At 41.4% G+C, this 26,983-nt stretch overlaps 1 protein-coding gene and 1 long non-coding RNA gene across 4 annotated transcripts in view; one reads left to right on the forward strand and one right to left on the reverse strand.

Moving 5' to 3' along the window:
• ARID5B (AT-rich interaction domain 5B) overlaps positions 1–26,983 on the forward strand; it is a 114,787-nt gene that overhangs the window by 79,855 nt on the left and 7,949 nt on the right. For all 3 annotated transcript variants that reach the window (XM_032695024.1, XM_032695023.1, XM_032695025.1), the window contains 3 exons: positions 5,657–5,864; positions 8,186–8,238; positions 15,303–15,400. In XM_032695024.1, coding sequence (XP_032550915.1) covers positions 5,657–5,864; positions 8,186–8,238; positions 15,303–15,400 — 359 coding nt within the window. The remainder of the gene's footprint in view (positions 1–5,656; positions 5,865–8,185; positions 8,239–15,302; positions 15,401–26,983) is intronic.
• LOC116790242 lies at positions 8,863–25,681 on the reverse strand. Its single transcript, XR_004358294.1, has 3 exons — positions 25,577–25,681; positions 11,783–11,902; positions 8,863–9,087 (listed from the first exon to the last, which is right to left on the reverse strand). It is a non-coding gene; the product is annotated as an uncharacterized LOC116790242 (long non-coding RNA).

The raw sequence follows: 26,983 nt of genomic DNA on the forward strand, positions 1-26,983 counted from the left end.
ATAAACCTGGGAGCAGCTCACTCTGTTACAATGTACTTCTAAATATAAGTTTGAAGATAAACAGACTATGAAACAAGAGCTGCTTCAGTAATGGTTTCTAAGAAGCACACATAAGCAACATTACCCTGATCTTGACATTTTTAAATTAGAAAAAAAAATAAAAAAGATAAAGGCAGAAACTCAGTACAAAAGCTTAAAAAAAAAAAATCTGGGCTGTTTCCTTAATGCTTAGTGCTGAGCTGCATGTTCCAGGGTTTGTTGAATAGTGTATGCTTTTAAAGAGTCTTCTGTATGTGCTGCAGTGCTTAGCTCATACTGCAAGTAAAAATTGGATCATTGATTTGTGGTTATACACTTAATCTTTTAGATATTTATGGGTTTGTGTCTTTTCCTTAAAATATTTTAAAATGAAGCTTCTGTAGTGTAAATTACATCCTATTTTCTATGTTATCTGAGTGGTTTTAAATAGGAATTTGGTTTTCTCTTAAAAAAAAGCGCAACACAAATGGCTCCTTTCAAGATGATTTAATTTGAAACTCTGAGATGCAAAGATGAAAAATTACTTAGAGCACTACTTGATTTTTATCTGAGGTAGAACTTTGTCACTCTGATACTTCTGAGCTAAACAGCTGTAGAGGTTTGCATATACTGAATTTTTACGCCAACTCCTACCAAATCTTTTTCAATAAATTAGATGGATGTGTATCTGAAAAGCATTTCCATTGTTGTGACCATCTCTTTAGGAAATACAGTGAATGTATAGACCCATTTGCGTGGGTATTGTTGTACACAGTGAATGTCCTGGGAGATTAGGAGGTTAAAGAGGTCAAGTGGAAGTGTTCTGCTCTCAGTTTCTCATAGGAAGGCAAATTAAATTCCACCTCCTCCTCCTCCCTAGGAGTTCAGTTAAAATTGTGCTTTCTGTTGATGACAATAAAAGAGGCTGAAGTTCATGATGAAACTCTGCCCTTAAGTCACTGTTTCTCTTCCTTTTGTGCCCTATTGTGCTCAGTTGGAGGCTGTACTATTGTATTAGACAACCATGGTAAGAGATGATGGAACCTGGTGTGTTGAGTTGCGGGGTCCTGCCAGATACTATAGTTTGTCTGAATGTTTTCTCTGTGAAAGAACATGCAAAATTGGCAGTGTGAAAATGTCTCAATTTGCCTCAAGTCCCCTTCCCCCAAGACATTTTTCATGTTGAAATATTACCAGTGAACTGCGGCGTGGACCGTATTGTCAAAGCACCCTGGACTGTAGCCCAAGTAGTTCTGCCTCTTCAGCACCTGATATATAGGTACTAGATAATTAAAAGCTACAGTAACACTTCATACCAAATTGTTTATCCTCTCTGTTTATATTTGGGTTCACCCTACTGGTCAGATGGGAGGATATTTCAGATCAGAAGTAATTCCACCTATTTATCTAGTCATACTGTGCTCATCATTGTGCAGATATTAATAGCATTAATTATCTTGGCCAGCTTAATTTCATTATAAATAATAGACATGCTCATGATATAATGTTCTTGCATGTAGTCACACTGACTTCACTGTGGCTCTTCACATCCATCTGTGTCTTAGGGCTGTGGATATACTTTAATAAGAGGAGGACAGCGAATCAAACCCTCTACAGCAGATGTACTGCACTTCACACAGACCCTGCCTCTGGGTTACTGGGGAAGGAGGGGAAGTGTATTTGGGGAAGGGGGATGAACGGAGACCCACCTACTGTCTTCTCATTGTTGGGAACAGTTGGGATGTTAAGTCATCATCTGAAGCTCCATGTTGGACTCTTCTGTTTATTATCCTCCTGTCAGTGCTCCATCTCCAATTAATGCTGACAGTGGGTCCGTGGAGAGCAGGGTTGGACACTGCTGGTGTAAAAGGGACAAATCCACTTGTGTCAGACGCCGAAGCGTTTTGGCCATGGTCCTGGCCATACTCCTGTTCCAGCTGAAATCCCTTTTGAGCAGAAGTTGTGCTGCTTGCATTCTCAGATCGTGTCCCTCAGTGTCTGACAGCAGCCTCACTTCCTGGTGGCAGGGCAACGTCTCTGATGGAGTTGCAGTGGCTCTATGGTTTAAGTCAGGAAACAGAAGAAGTGGCATTCTGAATTCTGTGGATTTAAGCCTGTCAAGACCAATTCAAGCTGCACGGTTGTAATGACTTGCTGAATTTCACGTTCTCAGCTGCCAGTGACTAGAAAACTTTGTACATCCTTACAACATAGTTCTCATTAGGCGTATTTGCCCTGAACCATCAGCAGATTGTTTTGTAGGATTTAACAGTTACCTGACATGGAAAAACGTCTGGTTGGGTAGGAGCAGCTCTGAGTTAGTTCCACTGTAGGTGGCTTGTTAAAAATAGAGTGATAGCGGGACAGTCAATGTGGTCATGGACCTGCAGGTACTGCCAGGGAAAGTGGGTCTTTCATGTGTCACTTCTTGTTGGTCACTGCATCCATTTCAGTACCTCCGGGGGAAGATCCCAGGGGATTGCCCTCCTAAACTGGGAAGAGAATACAAGGCCGTCTACTAAGGCAGGATCAACTCTCCTGGAGAAGGATATATCAAACTCTTCTCACAAAACACTCCCAGGACTTTGGAGGCTTTCGTACTTCACTCCTTCACGTGTCATCAGTGCTGGACAGGCTTTTGGGACTTGCAGACTCCAACATGACCCTCATTGTGCCTGCTTCATCCTCCCGAAGAGTGTTCCCATTCAAAGTGTGCAGAAATGCATTCTAAGGCTTTTTAAAACTGGCCAATCTGACCATTTTGAAGAATTGGAAGGATTAACTTGTTAAACATGGAAGTTGTCCCCAAATGAATCTACTCATTTCGTCTTGTAGTGCAAATGCTGAAGTAAATCTCTCACTTCATTTGTACAGCAAGATCTAGGAAATTAGTTTAAAAGACGCCAGGATATGCTTTTGCTGTGGCCACAGGTGGCCTGGAATGCTCTCAGATGTGGAGATTTATTCTGAGCGCCTCAGCCATTATCTGATTGAAACTGTAAAATGCAGGTCTGTAGTGGTCTGTGTTGTGTGTGACCTCTGGCAGGAGAAGACAAACACACGGGTGTACCCTTGAGTGTTCACTGGTCATTTAGTCATGGATGATCTGCCTCTGATGGAACACATGGCAGGAGGTGGTCAGATGTTCCAGCGCCCATCTCTGGGTACCCCCAGAGATGCAGCGCTGGGCCTCAAACACTGAGTGGATGAAGCATTGCAGCCTTTATCAAAGCTTCATTGAACCTGACACTGCTTGGAGTCCATCCATTGCATTTTGGCACCTCTGACTTCCACAGGTGCTTTGACCTTGCTTGTCTGTAGACAGGAGAGAGGGAGTTTGTATGTACCACAGGTTTTTCTCACTACTGGTGGCTTTCTTATATTATTTAATTTGTTTCCCTTCATCTCTTGCCATTAGTTTACTTGCACAGCAGTGAGCTTGGATTTCAGTTAGTGTTCGTGCCCAGGTTGTCTTTGCAAACAGGTTGTCTTTGCAGTTCTGAGTTGTCCAGTTTGAAGAAGAAAATCCAAGCAAGCAGGTAACAAAACTGAATAAATGTTCCCAGGTCCAGCGAATTTGTTCCAAATTTGCAGCTCAAGTTGAAAATCCTAAAGTTGTTGAAGTCATGAGTTCATATTGGGAGTGCTAACCAGTCTTTGGAGAAGCATTGAAACTTAAGACAATGTAATCTAAACTTTATAAGAGGAAGCTGTTAAATAATTTTTGTGAGGAGCCAAAGTAAAAAAGTCAAGGGATTACAACTCTGACCTGAACAGTGGATAAGGAAATCCAAAGTTCATTTAAAAGGATAAAAATCCCGTTAGCTCCATTGAGTTTTGGATGAAACCCAGGATCTTTACAGAAGTTTAATCAACAAGCATATCTATTGCTAAAAGGCAAAGCACAGTGTCTTGTGCCGTAGGAAGACAGTATCTTTTTGAACCATGCTGCTGGAGAATATCAAGCAGTACAGTGGACATATTGCAGCAGCAAGTGATCAGGAAAAATCCCATAAGAAGTCCATTTCCCAGTCTCTGCTACATTGCCTGGGAGGAGTGAGCCTGTACCCTGCAGTGACCAACATCGAGGTTTTTCAGCAGCATCAACTACCATGGAAGACTGTGACCACTTGTCCTGTCTGGTTAGGAGCTACCACTGCTTTGTCCCCCATCTGTGGAAAACTATGGAGGCGGATAACCTCAAGTCAGAGCTTTCTGCAAAGTTAATGCCTAGTGGAGTATAAAGATGTTGCTTTCCCTGAGCCTGAAATGCAGGGTAGCTTTATTAAGATGAAATGAGTGTATCATGGTCTTTCCAATGATATGTTTGTTGTTTGTTTACAAGCACATATGTAATGCTTTACACAGCAGTTGTTTCCAAAATGTCAAAAGTGCCTAGGAAGCACCTGATTTAGAACTGACAGTTCTGAAGGAGAGTCCATTGGTTGCTTGAGCGAGAGCTCCTGTTTTCCTGTGCAGCAAGATACCCTCCTGTCCTCAGCTGTCCTCCTAAAATACGAAATACTGGCTCTTACAGTCTCCCTGCTCCCTCTGGGAGCACAAAGGATGTGTCTTGGATGGGGTATGGAACTGCTAGAAGGCCCCTGACAGTCCTCAAAAGCCTTGAAGGGGCAGTGCAAATCCACTATCTTGTATTAGAGGACATCCAGTATTTTGCTGGAAATGTATTGATTGCATAGTCCCAATGTCTTGATCACGTAGAGCTTTTACACATCAGTTTGCAAGATTGCTCTTTTTATTTTTTTTGCATACACACATCAAGTGAATGCTTGATTTATAATTTGCTTGATTCAGTGAGGATTATCTTCAGGAGGGACTGCAGGATTAAACCGGTCTCACTGGATATTTTTCTCCATACTTGAATACTGATAAGAGGTAAAGTGGTTCCAATTTGTTAATTTCCTGACTGGCACACATCTGCTGGGCAGGCCAGTGGGAAACCTGAAGCTCTGGGACTCGTGTGCTTTGGGGCTCCCAGTGTCTACCAGGACAGGCTCCAGCTACCAGCCTCTTCCTTCTCCTAACGACTTAGGGCTGTACTCAAGTTTAAGACGATGCCCAAATCCACATGACTTGAGTCCATGCTACAGCAGAACCTCCACTCGTATGCTGAGAGCTCTGCCTGGGTAAGGCTTGCCAAGGTTTGCATCTGTTTTGGTGGGCCAAAGGAGAGAAAAATGTGTCGTTTCAGAGCTGGCTGCTGAGCATTCCTGGAAGGGGCTGAGCACCCTCAGTTCCAAGGGTTGTCTATGGGAGTTGACAATACTCGGTGTCAATCCTGGAACGAAGGTTATTATTAGACTTGCTAATGGCAAGTGTATGTGAGAGATGGAAACTGTCTGTGACATAGCAATGTATAGTCATAAAAATGCAGATCTGGAGAGCATTACCAATGAGTTATAATGATTTAAAGATGTGGCTATTTAAAAATGTTGTGACTAAGATTCAGAACAAGACATTTAACTCTATAAATAGCTTCCTTTGTTTTCCCTCAAAGACAGTCACGTGGTTTGGCCTTCATTTTTTCAACAATTCATTCTGCTAGGAGAGGGTATTTATTCCTTAAGTGAAAATTAAAGGTTACCCAGATCTGATATGACATCTTTTCTTTTCCCAGGTAAAATGTGAGGCTAAGTCAGCTCTGCCCAAACCCAAGAGTAACAACAACAGCAACTGTAAGAAAGGCTCAAGTGAGGATAAATCAAAGATTGCCGTAGGTGAAGAATGCAGAGCTGATGAGCAGGCTTTCCTTGTGGCTCTTTATAAATATATGAAAGAAAGGAAAACACCAATTGAACGAATACCCTATTTAGGTTTTAAGCAGAGTAAGTATCCTTTTTCTCACTTTCTTGTTGACATTTTAGAATGGTTTGGCTTCTCTGGAGAAAGCATTTGCACACGACGCCTATTTTAAAGCCTTATGGATGGGGGGGGCCATATTTATATCTACACGTTTTCCAGTCCAGGCATTTCACTGTCTTATGCCTAGATTTGCATCTCTTCCTTCTGGGATAGTTGCTGCCAGATATTTATAGGTTTAAATCTGCTGATTATGACTAGAAATAGGCATGTTGAAAACTCTCTAGTTTTCTGTTTTGTAAATCTGCAGCGTCTGTAATGCCTTTCTTCTGAGTTAATAATATGACGTATCTTTATTGTGCCCAGATGTTCTTTATGAAAGGACAAATATTAAAGGAAGATATTTAAAGGTGGTCAAGAAAGGCACAAAAGGGATCATATTCTTAAGCCCCAGAATGTGTTTATAGTTAATAAATTACTGACTTTGGAGAATATAAAACCAGACTGTATCTGTTTAATACAGAATGCAGTGTTTAGAATTGCTTTGACATGTACAGTTTGTAGTGCCACAATCTGTAAAACAATTGTAGGTGGAGAAGATACAGTTGTAACCCAATTTTGCATAAATATTGCGGCACAATGTAGATCTTTCACAGTTTCCAACAAAAGCTGTAAATGGGGGTATTTTTCCTCCTTATCTATAGATTGAATGGTACTTTATTTCCTTAAAGGGAAAACACCATGGATTGAAATATTATTTACTCTAATTTATCTCCAGATTAAAACCATGTGTTATTTTGATGAAGAATGTCAAACCTGTATGTTTTACATAACAATTTACATACCTAATAGCAATTGGCACTGATTGCAACAGGCCTCCAGCAGCCATTATAAACTTATATAACTCCAAATGATTACAGTGTTTGTCTGAAAACTGACTGCTTGAAATGGAAGTAAAATTAATGTACTATGAACAGCTTCGTTGCATTATGCATTGATTCAGATTAAATCAAGGCCTAAGCAAAGCTCTCGATAGCTTTGAAAGAGTACAACAAGGTTCAATGAGGCTTTCAGAACATTTTGTGTTGAAGAAATTATTTCTTTCCCCCCCCCCTCCCCATTTTATTCTGCACTCTCTCAAGAATGGAGACAGGGTGGACTTGAAAGACAAGCTAAAGTATTATTTCTGAAATTCCCCACCAGGGTTAGGACCCTCTGCTAACATTTAGCTGAAATACACTGAGACTTGCCTGACATTCATTATAAATTAGGGGCCTGATCCAGCAAATACTTAAATACCAAGAGTAAGTATACTGAGAAGAGCAGAAATGTTTGCAGGATGGGGCTCTGTATTTGTCCAGCAAGACTTGTGCAAACATTGCCAATATAAATAGCTTAGTGGAAAGAGGCAGTGTGTACTCTGCAACAGAGCATCCCTCCATGGAGAAAGAGATCCCATCCTCCGTGGTCCACAGCATTATTGCTCACCTGGAGTATTTGCGGCATGTCCATGGGGAATCAGTGTTTCAATGCATACACCTTTCATAGGGCTGACATCAATTTTTCTTGTAACAATTAAAATAAAATTAAAAAAAATAAAATAAAAGTGAGACACCAGCAGCAAGCAGTGGCCCCATGGCCAGGATGAAAAGCACGTGGGGGGGGAGTTCTGCAGGAAGAAACAACTGTCTCCCAACACATCTTTTGAACTGAGTTGCCTCCGTGCCTACAACCCCACAGCCATGGGCAAGGCACAACAAGCCACAGCATAATTGTTATGGTAATGCTCATTTGTGCTCCATCTGGGTTCATTCACACGGGACCCGTTAGAACACAGCTTATTGTTCATTGATTATGGAGACCATTATCTGGAGCCGCAGTAAATATTGGATATTGTTGTCTAATCGATAGGCTTTCTCTGTGAGCCAGTGTGTGGCTCATGCTTGCTTGCTAATGAAATCAGTATTAAACAAATAATTAAAAGCGACATTCTTCCCAATGAGTAGTTTTTATTAGCAAGGTTGTGGAAACATGCTACAGTCATTATACTGTGCCTCTTATCAGCAAAGTCAAATGAGCCCATTACCTTTGTCTTAGTGTATTTTTCCAGTCCTGTTAAGGAATCTATAAGTGTGTTCTCTTATATGTAATTAAAAATATATATAGTATGGGCTAATATTTACTCTTCAGATTATGTAAATACCTCTTTGGAAAATATTTCACGGGAGCTTTCTCAGGGGCTGTAAGCTTTTTTTTCCTCTATTTTTTTTAACTGTTTAATTTACATTTCTTTGAAATATGTTGGCTAATGCAATGCTTATCTAAATACTTATTGTCCCTCTAACAGTTAACCTTTGGACTATGTTTCAAGCTGCTCAAAAACTGGGAGGATATGAAACAGTAAGTGTTTAAGTAACTTAAATGAAATAATTGTGCAATCTAACTTTTCCCTGTTAGAAAAAAAAATGTAAAAGGAAACAATCATTTGCTGCATTTTAGGCTAGCTGTACACATTGTGGGTTTACTGGACCATTTTTGGAAACAGTCCCAATTAGTTCCAGGTTTGGCAAAATTGTAAACTTGTCGTAAAAACTACAAGTGGAAAACATATGTAACTCTTCCCTGTCAAGGAAATTAGTTAGGTCTGTAATTTTTTCCCATGTTGAGAAAGGGCTATTATTGTACAACAAGCCAAGATTGCATAAAAGAGATTTCACTTGGCAACATCCCTGACATCTGTTCATGTCTAATATGGGAAATGTATTAAAGGCTTTCAAAAGTAATCAGCATTGTCCATTTAGGAAGAGTACGCTACAGAATCTCCTCTTATTCCAAGTGTAAAAGATCTTTATTAGACTAGGGTCAGTACCACATAAACAGGAAGTTATCAAAGAAATTCAGAAAAGTCTCTGACACTTTTTATCAGTTAACCATATCTGACAAGAGCAGTTTATTTTTAGCTCACAGGAAAATTTGATGGCCACGGATTTTACAGTATGTATTTTGAACCAATAAAATATTAGAGCAACAAACTTAGATTAAAATCTTGAAATGAGAAGAAAGAGCTGCATTAATGTGGCACATCGAGATGACATCTGTAATAAAAAAACAATTGACATAGGAAGATGTCGTCATTGGAAATATTTTCTTTGCACACAATGATCAGATTAAGTTGTTCAGTTCCTGCCGCAGTTGGATGAAAGAAATTATTTTTGCTTTGTTTACAAAGTAATCTGGGACGTATCTATGCTGTAGAGAAATGACAAGAAGAAATGCACTATCAAGAAACTGAAAGTCGTTAAAACCAAAATGCAAAACTCACTGTTTTCCTTCCATACAATAAAGCACGTTGTTCTGTACATCAGCAGCCTGGGCCGGTTAGCATGGGTGTGCCTGGAATTTTTTGAAACATGAAATATCACATTCTTAAAAAAAATATATGCTTGATTTGGCTTTTATTGTTCTTCTTCTATCTTTCATTAATCAGCACATACCATGCTGATGTACAGGGGTGTGTGTAGGCGTGCTCATGGGTATGTATGAATGAATAGCTGCCATAGATAGATCGTTACAGCAATTAGCAGAATTGCCATGAGTTGTAAAGTGCAAGGAAAATGAGGGCTAAAATCTTGAATTTGATGCAGAGCACTAGGGAAGGCCAGGAGGGAGATTGAAAGGCAAGTGGTGTGACCGGGGTGCTCGTCCAGGGAGATGAGCGATTTTTCACAGCAATGTTTCGAGTCTGCATGAAGGGATGAAGTATAGAAGCAGAGATGCCAAAATGGTGGCTTCCTGGAGAGACCTGAGTTTTAGTGCCAGTAGGAGAGGGATGAATTTAGGGATGCGGGAGCAGGTGAACCCCTGTGCCTGGGGAAGAGCAGGAATAGAATGGAGAGTTTGTGAACACAAGGCCAGGGCCAGAGAGCCGGGTCTGCCAACGAAAGCAGAAATGTGTGATATCATCTAGAGTAGCTTCAGTCTATCCTTGTCTCAGACCTCCTGTCCTTTTCTCAGAGACAGATATTCTCTGTTGTTTAGGGACATTTGTCACCTTTGATGAAAATGTACCAGTGGTGCTTATTTTTCATAGAGAGTAAACTAAGCAATTGCTTGCTGGTCAGTAAAGGCAAGGCAAGCATAGCTCATGCCCTCTGACATACCTGTGAGCCCAGCCTTGTTTGGAGAGTGACTGGCTGAAAGGATGGGCCCGATCCTGTTTTATGATATGAGTGGCATCTGTGCTCTCGGCAGGTGAGCTGAAGTTGGGAGGACTGCTGTGATGCAATTTTAAGTTGTGAATGGAGCATGAGGTTTCTTGACCTCATTCTCATCTGTTAACAGTCTCATCCTCAATATGGATCTGCCTTTGCTTTGAATTTCCTATTAGATTGATAGCTGTTGCAATACTTTGACGTGTGCACACCCTTTTTTTATTATTTTACGGCCAGCTGATATTCACTGAGTTTGCCAAGCTGCATTAATTTGTATATATTTTATCATGGTGAGCACTGCTGAGAGGCTTTTGTGTTTGATTCGTGTTTCATTTTTCACAATGGTTGGGGTGACATGTACCTCAGTATCAGTTCTAGCATCTTAGGCAGGTCTGCTTAGATGCAGAAATTTCAAGTGAGTGCTGTAATTCAGTAATGACCAGAATCCACTGCTCACACACAGTACTACTATCTGTCAGTGAGGAGAAGTCATGTGCAGAGCAAAGGCTTTCTGAAACCTGCCCTGATTAATGCACATTTATCTCTATGGACCCTTCCATCTGGCTTGAACAAACCCTTTGTCCGTTATAAGGGCTTCACCATCTTTAACTTGTTTTAAAATGTCACAGGTTTCTGGTTTGTGCACTGAGATAGAAATAGGTCTTTTCTCTTAGAAGTATTGTAAAGAAAAGAATATTTAGAAGTAGATATTTGACTTTGGCATGTGACAGTCATTTTGTGAACAGGAAACAGATAAAACATTGGTTAAAATGACATACAGAAACTTAGAGTCGTCAGATGACTAGTTTTTTACTAGTAAGAGTAGAAACCTTCCCAGTTGAAGCAGTTGCAAACTTTACATCCTTGTGTTTGACAGAACAATGATAGTCTGCCCATTTTAAGTTTTATCCATTGCCCTGTCCACCTTGTCCATATATAGATGTTTCAGTGGGGTTTAAAAAACATTTTTGAGAAACAGGCAGAAGTGATGTGCAGTGTTTTCCAGCTTCTGCACAGATTCATAGAACAGTGTGAGACCTTTGAGTCCAGTCCTGTTTCGATAAGGGTCTAAAAGTGACTGAGAACAGCCAGGGACTGGATTTGAGATGTGGAGAACAACTTTCTTAGCCATCTGTCTGACTTTCCTTTATTGTCCTGTGTCAGGGGCTGGAATGGATCCAGTGAGACTTGACAGAGAGCATTACCTTTGCATATCGGATATACATGCAGGATATCTAATAGTGTCAAGTCATGATTGTGTGCCATAAAGGGTTCTCCAGTCAGAGTACTCATAAGAGTAATTTCTCACCCTTTTGATTACTAATTCTTAGTTAGTTGTCATCTTTAACTGTGTAATACCACACTCCCTTGTACTTCTTGTTGGACATAATACAGGCTTAATAAAAATAGCAACCTGTACAAATTAGTTTAAGTCCTTAACAGATGAAGCTGTCCCTTTGGAGTAGGTGGAATCATGTTTCTCTTAAACAAAGATATGCGAAACGAGCATCTTTGTTACTAATAATAGGAGAGTGCATTGGAAAGCTGTCTCTGTAGCAGATCTTCACAGTAGGAATGGTTTAAAATGTCCCCAGATCACTGGGTGGAATACAAAACGTTCAAAGGGGCTCAGCTGCAGTGGCATTTAACAGCCATTGCCTGGAATTCTGTCACCCTAAGTGAAGTGAGTGAAAGGTGCAGATATTCATAGATGGGAAACTTCCAGGACTTACCTGAAGAGTTGTCCTTGGCAAGTCATGAAGTAGCATTTTTTCTTTTGAGCCAACATAAAAGAAGTGCCTTGGCATGTTTGCAGAAGGCTGTGCTGCTGAATGGACTCTACCTGGAGATGTCTTAGAAAGATAAAGGGTAGAAAGAAAATTAGGTGGAGCTTAACCTTTAGTGTGTTGCAGCTTAGATTTTGCCAAAGGTCAGTGGGATCCCATTTAGCTGCTGCCTCCTGGAAGCAACAATAAAGTGCTTTAGTTTTTAAAAATTAATGATTGACACACACAACAGTCCTGTGTCTGGGCAGGCCCAAAGAAACTGATATATCAGTGGAATGCAAAACTACCTGGGTTTGTTTCATACAGAGCTAATACCCAGAGCTCTGTTTCGAAGAGAGCTGTGAAGATCACGTACCATGACCTGAAAATTCCTTATTATGTTTGCAGTGGGAAAAGCAAGAATCCTTTCAGGAGGAAGGGAGCTGGGAACTGGGAGCAGTGCTGAAGACCTTAAGCCTCCAGTTTTTGCTGGTTGGGAAAGATGTCACAGGAGTTTTCAAAGATGCTGACTTCCACTGGGCCCAGCTCTAGGATTGTGAAACCGTAGGTTGGAGCAAATTGTGGGAGGGCTCCGCAAGGCAGACTGCTTTAAAACTAAAGCCAGCATTGGAATGGGAAGCTGTCAGAGATGGCAATTGCACTGGCCTGTGCAATTGCCTTGATTAATAGGTCAGCTTGGAGCATCCTGCACTTCTAGAAACATGGCAGGCACTGGGAGGGATGTATATACTGGTTAGGAGTAGGGAAGAACAAATTGGAAAACTAATACAGCAAAGGCAGAGAATTTTGGTAGGAACCAGAACTGTAACCAAAGCACTGCAGAGCATTACCCTCCTCAGGAAGTTCTTGGTCACTGAGGTGTCTGGGAGGAACTGGTATGAGAAAGGAAAACAGTCCTCCATTTGGATGTGGTCAGCATGAGCATCCAGCTTGAGCAGAGCTGCTCTGTATGACAGCAGTGAAGTTTCCTCAGTGCAGCATTTTGTTCAGATTAAGGGTGTAATTAATCAGTTCCTTTAGTCCCTTGAAGTTTATTAAGCATAAAAAAATAAACTTTCCAGAGCAGGAGAAAATTCAACCCCAGGCTTTGTTAGAATAACAATTGTTTCAGGAAATGTCAAATTTAAACTTAGCTCTGTATGTAGGAGGGCACAGCTCTGTTAATTTCCAAGCAGTTCTAGTCCATTGGAAAGGTAGAATTGGATAAAGCTGGGCAAATGTTTGTGAAAATACTGTTATTCTAAGCAGCATAGAGGAAAGAGGCACCAAAAATGATCATGGAATTTCAAAGAGATTCCCGTTTCCCCTTAAAGTTGGTTATGTTTACCGGTGTTCCAGTGTGAGTATCGCCTCTTGAGTCAGCTCATGGTAAATGAGACCAAGGCTCTAAAGTTAACATTTTCCTTTTGAAAATGGAGACCATGCTTCTTAGTCACATTGGGATGTTTAAAAAGGGGACTTGCAGTAGTCCTCTTGCTAACTAATCCTTGGCTTTCATTTAAAGCTCCTGCACAGCAATCACTGTTCTTAGCCAAGGCATCAGGTCCTGGCCCACAGCCTTGCAAGCCAGCCAGGGCCAGAGCACAGATCCCAGATTGGCTTTGTGCACCTTTGTTCCCCTCGTCTGTGAGCCTGCCAGAGACTTGATTTGGTATAAAGCCACTTACAGCAATCCTCAGGGGATCTCTGATTTTTTGGGAGCTACAAGAAGGCAGTCTAGGTGGCTGTCTGGCTGTGCCTCTGTCCTCTGCCTGTCCTGAGGGGACTGGTGGAATGTGGGAGGCAGAACCAGAGGTAGCTTTCCATCCAGGCATTCCTCCACAGCAGGGTACTTGGTCCAACTCTCACTTGACCTCTTGGGTTGCATAAAGAGCATCCATTCATATTCTCAGGATGTGATGTTCTTTATGGCTCATTAGGACTCCAGTTCTTCAAACCCTTTAGTAGTAATAATAAGTAGAAGTGTGGGTAGCCTGGGGAGGAGACAGCATAGGAACTTCAACCAAATAGACTTAGCATGAACCTTATCTTCAGATGACTGATTGATTTGTATTTAAATAATTTATTTGTGCAGATTTTATCCCTGAATTGCTTGAATCCTTGTGCCTGTGGTGTCTGGGTTTGCTACAAAAGACAGAAAATAAAATTAGTGAATGAAGTCAGTTCATGTAGCTTTAAATAAGGTTTAAGATAAAATACTTTTTTTTTCTAGTATCTGTAGATGCAAACTGTGCTCAGATGCTGATAGTGACTTGGCAGTGCTGCTGTTTTCTGGAGAACTCTGCAGACAGTAAATTTGAAGAAATTGTAACATGATAAGTCTCCAGCCATGCTTTTGGCTCTGGAGAATAATTTCTGCAAAGGAAGGATTTTCCGTTTGTATTGAGCAAAAAAAGAAACACCTCTTACCCTGTACTATCTGATGATGGTAGCTATCTCCTCTTGTTTAGATTAAAATTACAGGCCTCGGATTGCAAGTTGTAATATTTGTTTTCTTCTGATTGCTGCCTTTAGCTCCTCAGTAAACACCATTGACTGCTCTGTGGGTAACTCCGAAGAAGCCTCCAGGGCTGAATATGTTAAATCCACAGCATTCCACAGAAAATGACAAAATTCTCCCCAAATTGCCCCTACAGTTTTCCACTGGCCTTCTTTATGAGCTGCAGGCAAAAGAGGGTGATCTGTTGTGCTTATCCTATTCCTGTTTTTCTTCCTGTTTTAAATATAGGGGAATATATAAAATAATGAAGTGGTATTCAGAAACAATCCTTTTGCCAGGTCTTCCATCTGTTATTCTGTATAATCCTAATTTCTGTACAAAAAAACAGAACCATGGTATGCAACTCAGTATGTTACGAGATGTTTATTTTCATCAGCACGGTCCAGTAAAGTACATAGCTCAAATATTAACATTGGAGTATGTTAAGATTTCATTAGTATTTGATCTATATATTTTACTGACATAAATGGATATAAATAAAGAGCTTGTAACATACAGAGTTACGGACTATGCTTTTGTGGATTTTCGGAATTCTGTGGTGGATTTGGGTTTTGCAGCAGATTTATTTTCTCTAATTCAGTTAAAAAAAACTATGTAATCGTTATTTGTGCTGAGTATGGTTTGAGCTTCATTTTCATAATTCGCTCTGGGATTTGTCTGCATAACTTCTGATGGTTAATGACCTCGTATTGATTGAAATTCTCTTTTGTGAGTCCGTATTGCTTGTGACTTGATAATGAATCAGTCAGATCACTCCATTTTAGAAAGAAAATAGATATAGTGCTAACTTACAGAAAAAAAAAGCCACCCAAAGCTCTGTGCACTCTGTATATTCTGTAGGGGCTTTTATAGTGCTTGTAGTACATGCTGTTCTGAAAGTGTCATACATGCATTTGTTGTTCTGAACTCAAACACTGTAGAATCTATAAAGATGCAAGATTAAATTTTCCATTGCCATTTTTACAGATAACAGCCCGTCGACAATGGAAACATATTTATGATGAATTAGGTGGTAACCCTGGAAGCACAAGTGCTGCTACATGTACTCGCAGACATTATGAAAGGTAAGATAACAAATCTGAAATGCTTGTTTAATAATGAAAAAATTAATTTGGAAAGCCTTCAAAGCATTTTATAAAGAATTAGAGAAAAAGAGAGAGGCTTCTTTAAGATATAGTAAATATTCCCCCAACAGTTTAGTCAGATAATCCATTGTAATTTAAACCAGTGTGTCTGTCTCCAGTGACTAAATAAATAAAACAAGCATCTGATTCTTCTTTGGTATATATCTTAATTTTTGCAACAGCTTTCCAGTTAAAGAAGCTGAAAAAATGAGCAAAACATATTCAAGAAAAAATAAGAAATGACAGCTAATTGATGCAAACACTTGTCTTCTGTCGTTTTTTAGGAATACCAATTAAGCAAATTGTGGTTGTGATCAAAATAATGGGGTGGCCCACAATGCAGGGTGCTGTTAATATTGGAGGTCATGCTGAGCGTTGCATTCCTCTTCTTCATTGCATTCCTTCCCTCCTCCCTGCCTGCAAGCTGCTGCCAAACACTCTTTCTCTTTAGCCATTGTAGCTGGTCAGAACTGTTGATTTCTTATTCTTCCCATGTAGATAATAACTTCCAGGGCTTGTGAAGCCAGCATGCATTGAATAAAATACTGGAGCTGGAATGTTGGTTTGGTTTGGTGTGGTTTTTAGAAACAACTCTCCTTCCTTCCTTCCTTCCTTCCTTCCTTCCTTCCTTCCTTCCTTCCTTCCTTCCTTCCTTCCTTCCTCCCTCCCTCCCTCCCTCCCTCCCTCCCTCCCTCCCTCCCTCCCTCCCTCCCTCCCTCCCTCCCTCTCCTTCCTTCCTTTCTCTTTCTTTCTTTCTTTTTCTCTCTTTCCTTCTTTTTCTCTCTTTCTTTCTTTCTTTGTTTTCTTTTTCTCTTTCTTTCTTTCTCTCTTTCTCTCTCTCTTTCTCTCTTTCTTTCTTTCTCTCTTTCTCTCTTTCTTTCTTTCTTTCTCTCTTTCTTTCTTTCTCTCTTTCTCTCTTTCTCTTTTTTCTTTTATCTTTATTCTTTCTTTTTCTTTCTTCTGTTTTTGATTTTTTTCCTTAGACAAGCAAATGCAAATAAAAGCTCAGCAATTTCAGGCGCAGATAAGGAAAGTCCAGTCTCTTGTTCCTGGACATAAACAAGTTACTTTGCTGGGGTCAGGAAGAGACTGTACTTGCCTATGCAGAAAACAGCATGGCTGAGCTGTGCTCAGTGGGCAGTTTTGCTCCTTATTTTAGTGCCTTCCATGTTGGCCTCTCCAAGGGACGTACTGCCATCCTCATGGAGGGAGGGGGAATTGATCATGCCCATTTACAGGAGACACCTCCAACAGAAGGGCCCAAAGGAGTTGCATGTAATGAATGCCACTATAAAAGTTAGAAGCTTTCTGGAGATTGAGCCAAGAAGCAGAGCAAGCTGAGTGAGTTGCTGTGCGTCAGGAGGGGCTTTTCCCTGCCCTCGCGCTGCAGACAAATGTTATAGATTGTTTTATTGACGCATCAGATAGTGGGTATTCAGCTCTTCCCCTCCATCATTACAGCCCCGAGAGTCTCAGGGCTTCCTCTTGCACCCAAGCCAGCTGATGAGTTTCCAACTGGCAGTCTGGCTCTTCCCTCGCCAGATGTGCTTTGGAGGATGTTATTTGATGGAGGAGACCCAGGCACACATAAGCATTAGGTCTCTGCCGGCTTAGGTTGCAGAGGGAGCAAGCGTTGCTGAGCTCTGTGTTTAAATCCTGGAGTCACCAAGAGCACGCGTGTCTTGTAGTTGTGGAAAAATAAATGAGCCATTCCAAATACTTCATGAACCCCTGTCTCTCTCTTCTGCTTTCCTGACAGTGTTTCATGCTAGTGTTTTTTACGTGCAAACGCCCTGAATTGCACTCCCCTTCCATGCATAGAGACTCGTCTTTGTGACTGACTCAGCAGTTACTCGAGGTGTGCTGCAAAGTGCCACAAACCCCACTATGCTCACTAGAAAACCTGAGCAGACTCACGATGCCTTCAAGATTGAAAACCCTTTCCAGGCTATCCAAAAGCAGTTCCACTTGCCTCCAGCCAGTCTGAGGAAAGAGTCTTTTAGTTTATGGTTAGGTTGGTCTTGGTAAACCAGAGAGCTCAAATCTGAGTTCTTGGATGGCAGCCTATCGTGTAGTTCTGGATTATGTCTGATATGAGGCAGCACCTATTTTCTGGGACTCTGGGAGGCTGTCAGAAGATGGCATTTGGAGAAAAAGTCTTGCGGGATTTTTAGGTTAACCTTGAGCTTACCTAAAATGTGCTTTACCAAATTTGGTCTGAAAAACCAAAACACGTATACAAAACCCTCAGTGACTCATCCAGTCTTTAATTTTCTACTGTTAGATGCTTTTTTTCCACCACAGGAAAGTTGTATTAAGCCTCAGACTTGGAGAAAAGTAAATGAAATTGTCATGGTTTGTTTCAGCTGGTAATTCTAACTACAGCACCTGTAAATGTAATGCTCATTTATAGCCAAAGTGCTCAGATGACATTTAATCTAAAACTAGAACTGCAGTGCAGGAACACTTGCTCATGATTCAGGACACACATACATTTTCAAACTTGATTGTGAGCTGTAAAGCTAACTGGAAATTGAATTAAGCTGGAAAGTAAATGCTGAATAAACCTCATGATTTTTCCTTTTTGAATCCCACTGGCCTTTTCTTGCTTACTGGAGGCAGAATAGGCCGTTCCCTGACTTCACTGACCCTGGTGCTGTTTGACTTAGCCTTGCCATTCATCTCTACAACCACATCTCAAGGGTGTCCATGTTGTGTTAGCCAGCTCTTTTCCAAGGTGGCAGAGGAACTCCTGTTTGCACTGGCTTTAGCATACCAAGGCTGTTTAGGTGGCAGCCACTTTCAGTGACATCCTTAGGATACTGAGGAGTGGAATGGCATGTATGTCCCAATTCAAGCACTGCATCCCACCTTCCTGGCCTCTCCAGGTTTCCCTTTGAAAGGTGGAATTCTACACACGACTTCAAAGGGCAAAAAGAGAGAGAAAAACCAAACGGCAACAACAACCAACCAACCAAACAAAAAAACCAAACACAAACCACAACAACTGGAGGGGCAAATTGTCTCTCTGTCTAGCAAATCCCATGAAGAGATACTAGTTTTGTCTGAAGGTGTTTATAACCTCTAACAAAGCCACCATGTTGCTGCAGACTCATGGTAGCAAGGATGCTAAAAGCTGAAACAAAGCCAGACTTAAAGGCTGTGGGGAATGTATTGCTCTGCATCCCCCTGTTTGGAGCAGAACTTGTGGTGATAGCTGCTGGTGTGCTGTAAGCAGGCAGAGTGCTTCAGTTGGGGCAGTGTTTGCTTTGTTTCCCTGGTTAAAGGGAAAGAAAGGTTTTTGTGTGCATTTTCAGCCAATTCATTTATCATATAATATGGTTTGTGTTTCCAGTAACTGGTTTCATTTTAAAACAAGGCAAGGCTGCCAGTGTTTCAGTAAGTGTTATTTGTATATTAGTTAGACAACTTTTGTTTTATTAATGAGTATAATAATGAAAATGCAGGTTTCTGAGTAGAAGCAATGGGTGTTTTTATTTAAAGCATAGCAGGCATCGCATAATGCCAGTGAATGCATTATTGTCACTGTAGGCATGGCTGGTCTGGACCTGCCTCTGATTGGGTTATTCCAAATAGGCCCAAGCACTTCATAAAAATGTCTTTGTCAGCCTAGTTTTCCTTCCAAACCTATTCATCTCTGTCAGTTTTTAATATTAGTACCAGGCTCTTGGCTATAGTCCATTAGTACTGCACTTAATTGCTCATGTTACAGATGATTACCAATATAAAAAGCATTAATGTTTTCCCATCGTGGGGCTGTGCTCTGTGCACGACTTGGACCGTACAGAGCTTATGTGTTGGTTTTGTTGTTGTTGTTTTGGTCGTTACTTTCTTCCTTTGTGCTCCTTTGATGCACTTACCTTGCACGGTCACAGAAAGCCAGAGGTGTGTGTGGTTGGTATGAGCTGATTCAGCCTGCACCGTTCCTGTGAAACTCTTACAGCCCTTGTCAGTACCCTACATCTCTCTCTCTTATCGAGAAACCCTCAGAAACGGCTACTTTTCTGTGAAACACTCTTCTCCGTGCCATCTTCCCCTAATAAAGCAGATGTGGTTTTCACATGCAGGGTTTGAGGTTTCTTTTCGCTTTTACACAAAACACATGATCAGCAGCTTTAATTTGCTGGCATGAGCAATAGGCTGTGTTTCTGCAGTGCTGATGATGTTGTCGTTAGGGATTTTTCATAAATATTACACCACCACCACCCCCCAAAAAAAAAAAAACACCCAACCTGCTATTTTGCAAGGTATATAAAGTACCCAATAAAACGAATTGAACAAAACAAAAATCCTAGCAATTATCTGTTGGGGCTTTTTTCTGTCTCCAAGTCTGGCTGTGATTCATCTTGGTTTCCTCCAGAGCAAGCCCTGTGCACGAGCTTTGCACAGACACGCATGGGCTGGGGAACTGTGGTGTGCAATGGCATACAGTGACGCTCCTCACCCTCTTTGGTAGACAGACATGCCTGTGTTGGAAGGTGTCGAGGCAGGCAGCTGGACCAGTAGCCTCCTGACCTCTTTGGGTGCTGCAGGAAGCTGGGCTCCCTCGGGATCTCCAGCAGGGATGGACCCAGAGACTCCCACAGGCCGTGTCCTGCTCTTCAGCAGTGTCTCATATCCTGGCCCTCATGAGTCGCACTTGTAAAATCACTGTGTCCTGGTCAAACCCAGCTGGAGAGGAATTTATTAGGCCTTGTGCTCTCGCCAAATTCAGGCAGCTGTGTGGGAGAGCTTTCTGTGGAGCCGCAACCACTGGGAACTTGAGGAGGAGCAGATAGGTGAGATGGGTTGTGGTTCTTCACAGTGGGGCAGGGTGGCCGTGCCCGTGTTTTGGACACTGACTTGTGCAGGGTTTTATTCTGGCTGTGAGTGTGGCCCCTGGGTACTTGCAGAGCACCCTGCACATCTGTCCCTTAACAGGGGACTAAACCCCAGGAGATATAGTGTCTTGTGCAATTCAGAGCCCAATCTGCCATTTTTCTTTCTAAATCGCTCACATAAATATTATATATTATCAGAAACACAAGGTAGGTCAAAATAAGTCCTTTACATGGTTTCCCTTTAACAGCTGTAAAGTCTGTCTACCCTAAGGATATTGTGCAGTAATTCAATATGCAAGAGAGCCCTGTGTTCCATGCAAATGCTGTTTGGTTTTGTTAAAGCGTTTAGATAACATTGGTAACGTGTAAGAATTTCAGTGGAGTTTTGTAAGAAATAGCAGCCAATTTTTAGAGAGAAAAAAAAGCAGGAGGCTAGTATGGCATCTACATGAAATTGCTTATGGTTATCTTTTAATACATGTTGTAATTAATAGAAGGTTTTGATTTACACTGTTAAGTGTGAAAACATCCTTAGGCAAAAATTAATCAAATGTTATGTCGTGCTATAAACTACAACTAGCTCTTTGTTTGACCCAAAAAAGACATGCCAAGCAATAGTTTTTTCTGGTTGTTTTATTTTTGTCTTCACCCCACTTCCCTGCCCCCCTCACAATTCAGCTAGTCCCAGACTCCCAGAAAACTTCACAAATTGCAAATTGTCTCAATAGTTTTCCATCAAGCACGAATTTAAGCCTGAAGATAGATGAGGTGTCTCAGTTCTCTCTTTTTTTTTTTCCTGGGTTTTTAGTTTGGAGGGTTTTTTCTTTTTGATAAATAACAAGAGGTTTCTACTTATGATTTTCTGCCCTCAGGGCTTTATCATTAAGATTAAATAACTGTACTCTCAAGCATACCACTGAACAAACATCTTTTCAATTATGTGAGTAACAGATGCTTTAACAAAGGAACTATTGAAAATTCAGAAAGCTTCCCCCCTCTCCAAAATTTAGAAAGTATCAGATGACAGAGGAACATAATTGTTTACCATTAAAATAGATCCTTAGCTGTCTGTTCAAAACATCTGAGAACACACATATTTTTCAAAATTTCTGGGGTTTCAGCCTCAGAGACTTACTGGCCAGCACTGGAGTCAGCGGGAGTCCTTGGGTGCAAAGTTCTGGACAGTAGGGCGCTGCCTTTTAGTGCCTGGAAACAGATGATCTCTCTCCTGGCGGGGAGTTGTTTTCCCAGCTACATCCTGCCTTCCACCCAGGAGTTTGTCCTTGCAGAATAGTGGCATACCATGTGCCACCCACTGCTTTTGGGGTCCCAGCACACCCAGTCACCAAGCTGAGTGCTTGGAGTTTGTCACACCTGGTAACCTCACTTGACATCCAGGAGTAGGGACCGGCTTGACACAAGTGGACAATCCCCTTTTCCTTGCTGGGAGCTGAGTTGCCCCAGGAGGGTGCTGCGCAGTGGGAAACGTGCCATTCTCCTTTGCAGGAGCAGCACCAGTGATGAAGTGAAACTGGGTTGCCCTGGTTTGTTTAGCTTTGAGCAATGGAGATGTGACTCAGAGCTCCCAAGGGAGAGTCAACAGGATTTTAGGGTCTCTCCAGGAGACCTGCACCCCACAAGCAGTGCAAAATGGCATCTGTAAGCTTGTCCTGAGCATAGGGACCAAGCATTGCAGGGACTCTATGAACCTACTAAACAAAATGCATGTCTTTAGATGCAGAAATGGTGACTGGACAAACAGAGGCTTGTAGCAGTTTTGGTAGAGTGACCTGGGGAAGCTGCTCTGTGCCCATCACCTTTCCTTAGAGTCTTTCACATGCAGTAAATCTGCACCAAAGGCAAAAGACTGGGATTGTTCATCTCCCCCTGCTGAGCCCTAGGATCGGAAGTGCCTGAGCTTCCCTAGCCTGGCTGTGCAGCTAAATCAACAGCTGTGTTTGTAATGTCACTAATTTCCAGTTTACTTAAAACAAAGTGTCTTTGAATTCTCTTACAGCAGCGCAGTTCCCACCTTTCAGCAGTGAGCCACTCTCATTACCCACCAGCACTCCCAGTGGGCTGTGAGGAAAGTTGTTGATGAAAGGATGAAAGAGCCATTTCTTTAAGGAAGAAAAGTTCTTTGGAAAGAAAATTGAGCTCAAACATATTTTGTCTTTGCTGATAAAATACGTGCCAGTTTTGTACTTCAGACAAATGCAAATCAAACCATTGCTATTGTGTTCTGCACAAAAGCACGTGAGGCTTGCTTTCGTAACCCCTCCATTGTACAATGCAATCCAGGGAAATCAGACTTAAGGAACACTCTGCTTCATTTCCTCAATGTATTTTATATTTCCATTTTGGAAAACAGACTGAGACCTTAAAGTTTCCCTTCTTTACTGGGAATGTGTCAGTGGTGTCCAGGAGAGCTGCCTCCTGCTCCTGGCTATCCCCACCAGCTGATTGCTGTTGAAGGTGCCTTGTTTCTCTTGCCTACACTGACACCAGTGCTCCGAGATTTATCCTTTTGAAAAGCATCACAGTAAAAAAGACAAGACTTCTCTTGGGATCAGAGCTCAGGCGTTCCTGCTGGTCCCTTAAAACAGCTGAATTTTTGCCACTCAGTTTTGCCCCTCAGTTTCTAGGGGACAAGACTCCGGTTTCTCTCACCGGGGTTACTGATGGGGGCCCCTTTGCCCCATAGAGGCTGTTGCCAGAGCTGCCCCAAGCTGCTCTGGCTCGGTGACCACTCCTCCCAGCCCTGTGCTTGGACCCTCTGGCTGCAGGGGCTGTAGGCAGCTCTGCCCGGCTGCTGTGGGGACCTCTTGAACCACATGGTTACCCTCTGGAGCCAGGCAAACCAGCTGTCTTGTCCCCCAACTCCAGAGGAGGGAGTTGGAGCCACTGTGGCCTAAGGTGCTCAGGAGAAAAGCCTTTCCCAAATTCCTACCTGTAAAGAGTCCTATTGCCTGTCCCTTTTCAGCGTTTTGAAGCTCTAACAGCTTAATGTTCTCATGATTTACATTAGCATCTAATCCTTGCATAATCTCACTAATCCCTTGGCCCCAAGATATCCATTGGCAGTGAGTTCCATGGGTTAACTAGTTGCTGGATTCATTTGGTGGAGCAAATTTAAATCTTTTTCCATTCCAGTTGCAATTAGCCTCCTTAACCTGGCCAAGCATGCGAATGGGACAACATCTCCCAAGGAATGGGCTTCGGTATTTTAAGTCCTTCCAAGATTATTCTTGTGGCTGAGAGGCTCCATTGCATACTATTTTGTGTTGGACTTGAAACCCTTGAGAAAGTACAATGATGTCGATGGGAGACATGCTGGAATATTTTATTCTGCCAAAAACAAAACAAAAATAAATACTGAAACAGAGATATAAAAAAATATTGTAGGGGTTGTGCTGAGCTGCCTCCTTCCCTCCTTCACCCTGTGTGTCCTGGGCATATGGTTCCTCCCTGGCCCCAGAGCCCCGTCATATCCATACACAGTAGGGAGAATTAAAGAGGAAACTGGCAGCCTTAACATTTAATTTCCTTCCTCTTTCTGGGCTGGTCAGATCCTTTGCATTATTGTAACTACTTTTTTTATCATGCCTATAAATAGATGTGCTCTCATGTGTCCTGTGAAGCAAAGTCGGGCCAAAAAAGTCATTCATTCTGCATAATCAATACATGTAGTGGTTATTGGCTCAGATGAGATCTTGTATTGTTAGTTCTGTAGCTGGGAAAAAAAAATGTTGACTAATAAAGATTAAGGGCTTTTTTTTTTCCTTTTATGAAATGCTAATGATGAAGACATGTTTGATATACTGTGAAATGCATTTCTCTAATGTGAAGTTTCTGCTTTTCATTGGGGAAGAGAGTCAGTCTCTGGAGGATTTTAGAATTTGTAAATATAAAATTATCTGCTTCAGTGTTTTTTAAAAAAAGTTGGCAGAAAGCCAGATTACTTACATTACTGTAATAGATTTGCTGACCTCTGACATCTGCTGCAGAGAAGTACATTGAATTTTTCATAATATCAAATGATGCAGATCTAAAAACTCAGTACACTGCACCATTATTTAATTCAGGACTTACTAAAAGAAAATCTTTTTTTGAGTAGCAGTTTATACGTGATTAAACTTAATATTACCGATTGTAATAAATCAGGATTAGTATAGTACTGATTTGTTAATCTAACTTGTATTGATTTTAAGTTGTCTTTATTTAAAAAAAAAAAAAAAAGAAAAAGACTGGCTTTTCACAGTGACTGAATTTAATAAGAAGCCCTGTGATAGCAAAGACTCCCCTACTGTTTCTGCTCTTGGCTGGAAAATGTTATTCTTGTATTATTCCAGGAAAAAAAAAACCTCATGCTGCTAAAAATCTGCTGCCTGTGGAAAGATTTTTTTATTACACTAGTGCTTACATATTCTATTTATGTTAATTGACTTATAAATAATACATTTTATTAATCTTAATATAGGAATCTTGATCATGATAAAGACCCTTTTTTTTGGTCTTCTCTTAGGCTTTACAAGTAAATATTCTTTGGACCACAAAATATTCCCCCTCTTTTCCTTTTTTATAAATACTTTGATACTTCCCCCCCTGTCGTGAAATACAGCCACAGTTCAAAGCAACGGAAAACACGGTTGTTGTTTCCAACGTACGATCCATTCAAAGTACCTCGATCCAGTTTTTTTGGACATTGTCTTTACCTCTCCTTGCGCAAAGATTGATTAAATCTTACCTGCACTGCAAATATTTGACCAAAAAAAAAAAAAAAATCTCGCGCTGGTTTCAGACATGTCACATTCTGCTAAACTATTTGGCTAACAGCAGATCGCATTCTTCCGGGGTTGGGCAATATTGACCTTAAATTGGCTAAACCGGCTGCTCTCATGGCATGTGAGCCGGCTGCTTACATGTTCCAAGAGCTGTATTAGCTTTATTACTCCTGCGCTATAAAAACTTCTAATAATCAAATGATAAGATCATATCCTGTGGGTGATTGTGTTGTACCATGACAGGATAACTGAAAAAACATTCAGTGAAAATTACAACCAACGGAAATCTCTACGTGAAGCGGCAATTGCTGGCGTTGCTGGGCTCGGTGCTACTCCCCGGGGTCTCGCAGCCCTTGTTCCTGCCCGGCTCCTCGCCAGCCACCCCCAAAAGCCACCTCCACCACAGGGACCGGCAGCCCGCCGGCCCTCCTTTCAGGCAGGGAGGAGAAAATCCTAGAACAAACCATCCTTGTGTTTTGACTCAGTTTTACCTTAGTCATGTCGCCTCCCCGATACACGAAACATTTAATTCCAGATTTCCTGCCGCTGGCTCCAGGCCGCTGACCGGCGATGTGAAATGTATTTTTACTGCTGTCGGCCTGCCAACTGCTGAGCTCAGTGAAAAATAACTAAAATGAAAACCTTGTACTCCCACATGAACCCTTAAGATCAGAAAAGGAAATTTCAGCCACGGTAACTAATTAGCGCCCAAGCTAATGAGTTCTGGTGAGGTGCAGAAGCAGGAGGAGGAGGAGTTTGTGTCCCGTGTTACCCTACAAGGCTCGACGGAGAGCACGCGAGCAGTGATTAATCATGTCGGCCCAGGCCTTGCTCCCGTCCTGGCCGGAGCCACGGGGCTAATCACTTGGCACCTTTCAGGGAAAGGCCCACTCCATGGGTTGGGAGCATCTCCGTGTCCCATGGGGCACCGGACAGCATCTTAAACCTTCCTGGATGGAATATGTAGAGTTTTAATGGGCGACATGTTCCCATGGAAACAAAACAAAGTCAAACACTCCCCTCGCAGTGCTAACAATTATTGTAATAAAATGTGTTTTTATTAAAAGCGATTTTAAATATTTAACACATGGCAAAGCAGCCTGGATGCTGCCCTATGTGAAACCCAGCCTTGCCTCGAGTGAAGTCCAAAGTGCTTTGTGCAGCACGGGGAGCAATTTGGTGTTTTCACCAATATTTGCGCTTTGCGAATGAAATGTAACAGCCTCAAGTATGAACAAGATTATTTTTTTCTTCTTCTGCTTAGTTATGCTTTTTATTATATAAACATTAACTGTAATATTACAGTGGGAAGCAGGTATTTGGCAACTACGTATTATTTTGCTAAGTTTGCATAGAGGGAGCAGTTTCCAGTTTTAGCAGCTGTAACATGTTTAAACTCAGTTTGTAATGGGATCTGAAGATGAATATTCCCCGTGGGCTCTGCTTAGCTTCATTACTGGAGCCCTGCCAAATTCAGGACTAGAAAGTATTATTCACGCCTCTTTGCACATACCATGTCAGAGCATGCTCAGTTAATGAATTTTGTTTCTAATATAGCATAAATTAGGTTTATATTTTAACATAATTTATGTTGTATTTTATTAAAATGTAAAATATTATGATCACGAGCAATCTAATTTCTGCTCTCTTAAGCTCAAACTGTGTTTGAACATCTAAGTATGTAAATCAAAATTGCATGCTTAGAAACTGATTCTAGGATAACAAACGAATATCTGAACCAAAGAGGTTTCTGCCTTGGAGTCTTAGATTAAAGATAATTAAGGATTCCTGGTATTTGAGCAGATTTATGTTGTTTATAAGCAAAGTACATTTTCTTCATAAAGTCAACTTGTCTTTTTTTTCTTTAACAAATTATGTTTGCTGTATTAAAGTTCATA

Source organism: Chiroxiphia lanceolata, chromosome 8 (assembly GCF_009829145.1).
Source record: "Chiroxiphia lanceolata isolate bChiLan1 chromosome 8, bChiLan1.pri, whole genome shotgun sequence".
In the NCBI taxonomy this organism is placed as follows: Eukaryota; Metazoa; Chordata; class Aves; order Passeriformes; family Pipridae; genus Chiroxiphia; species Chiroxiphia lanceolata.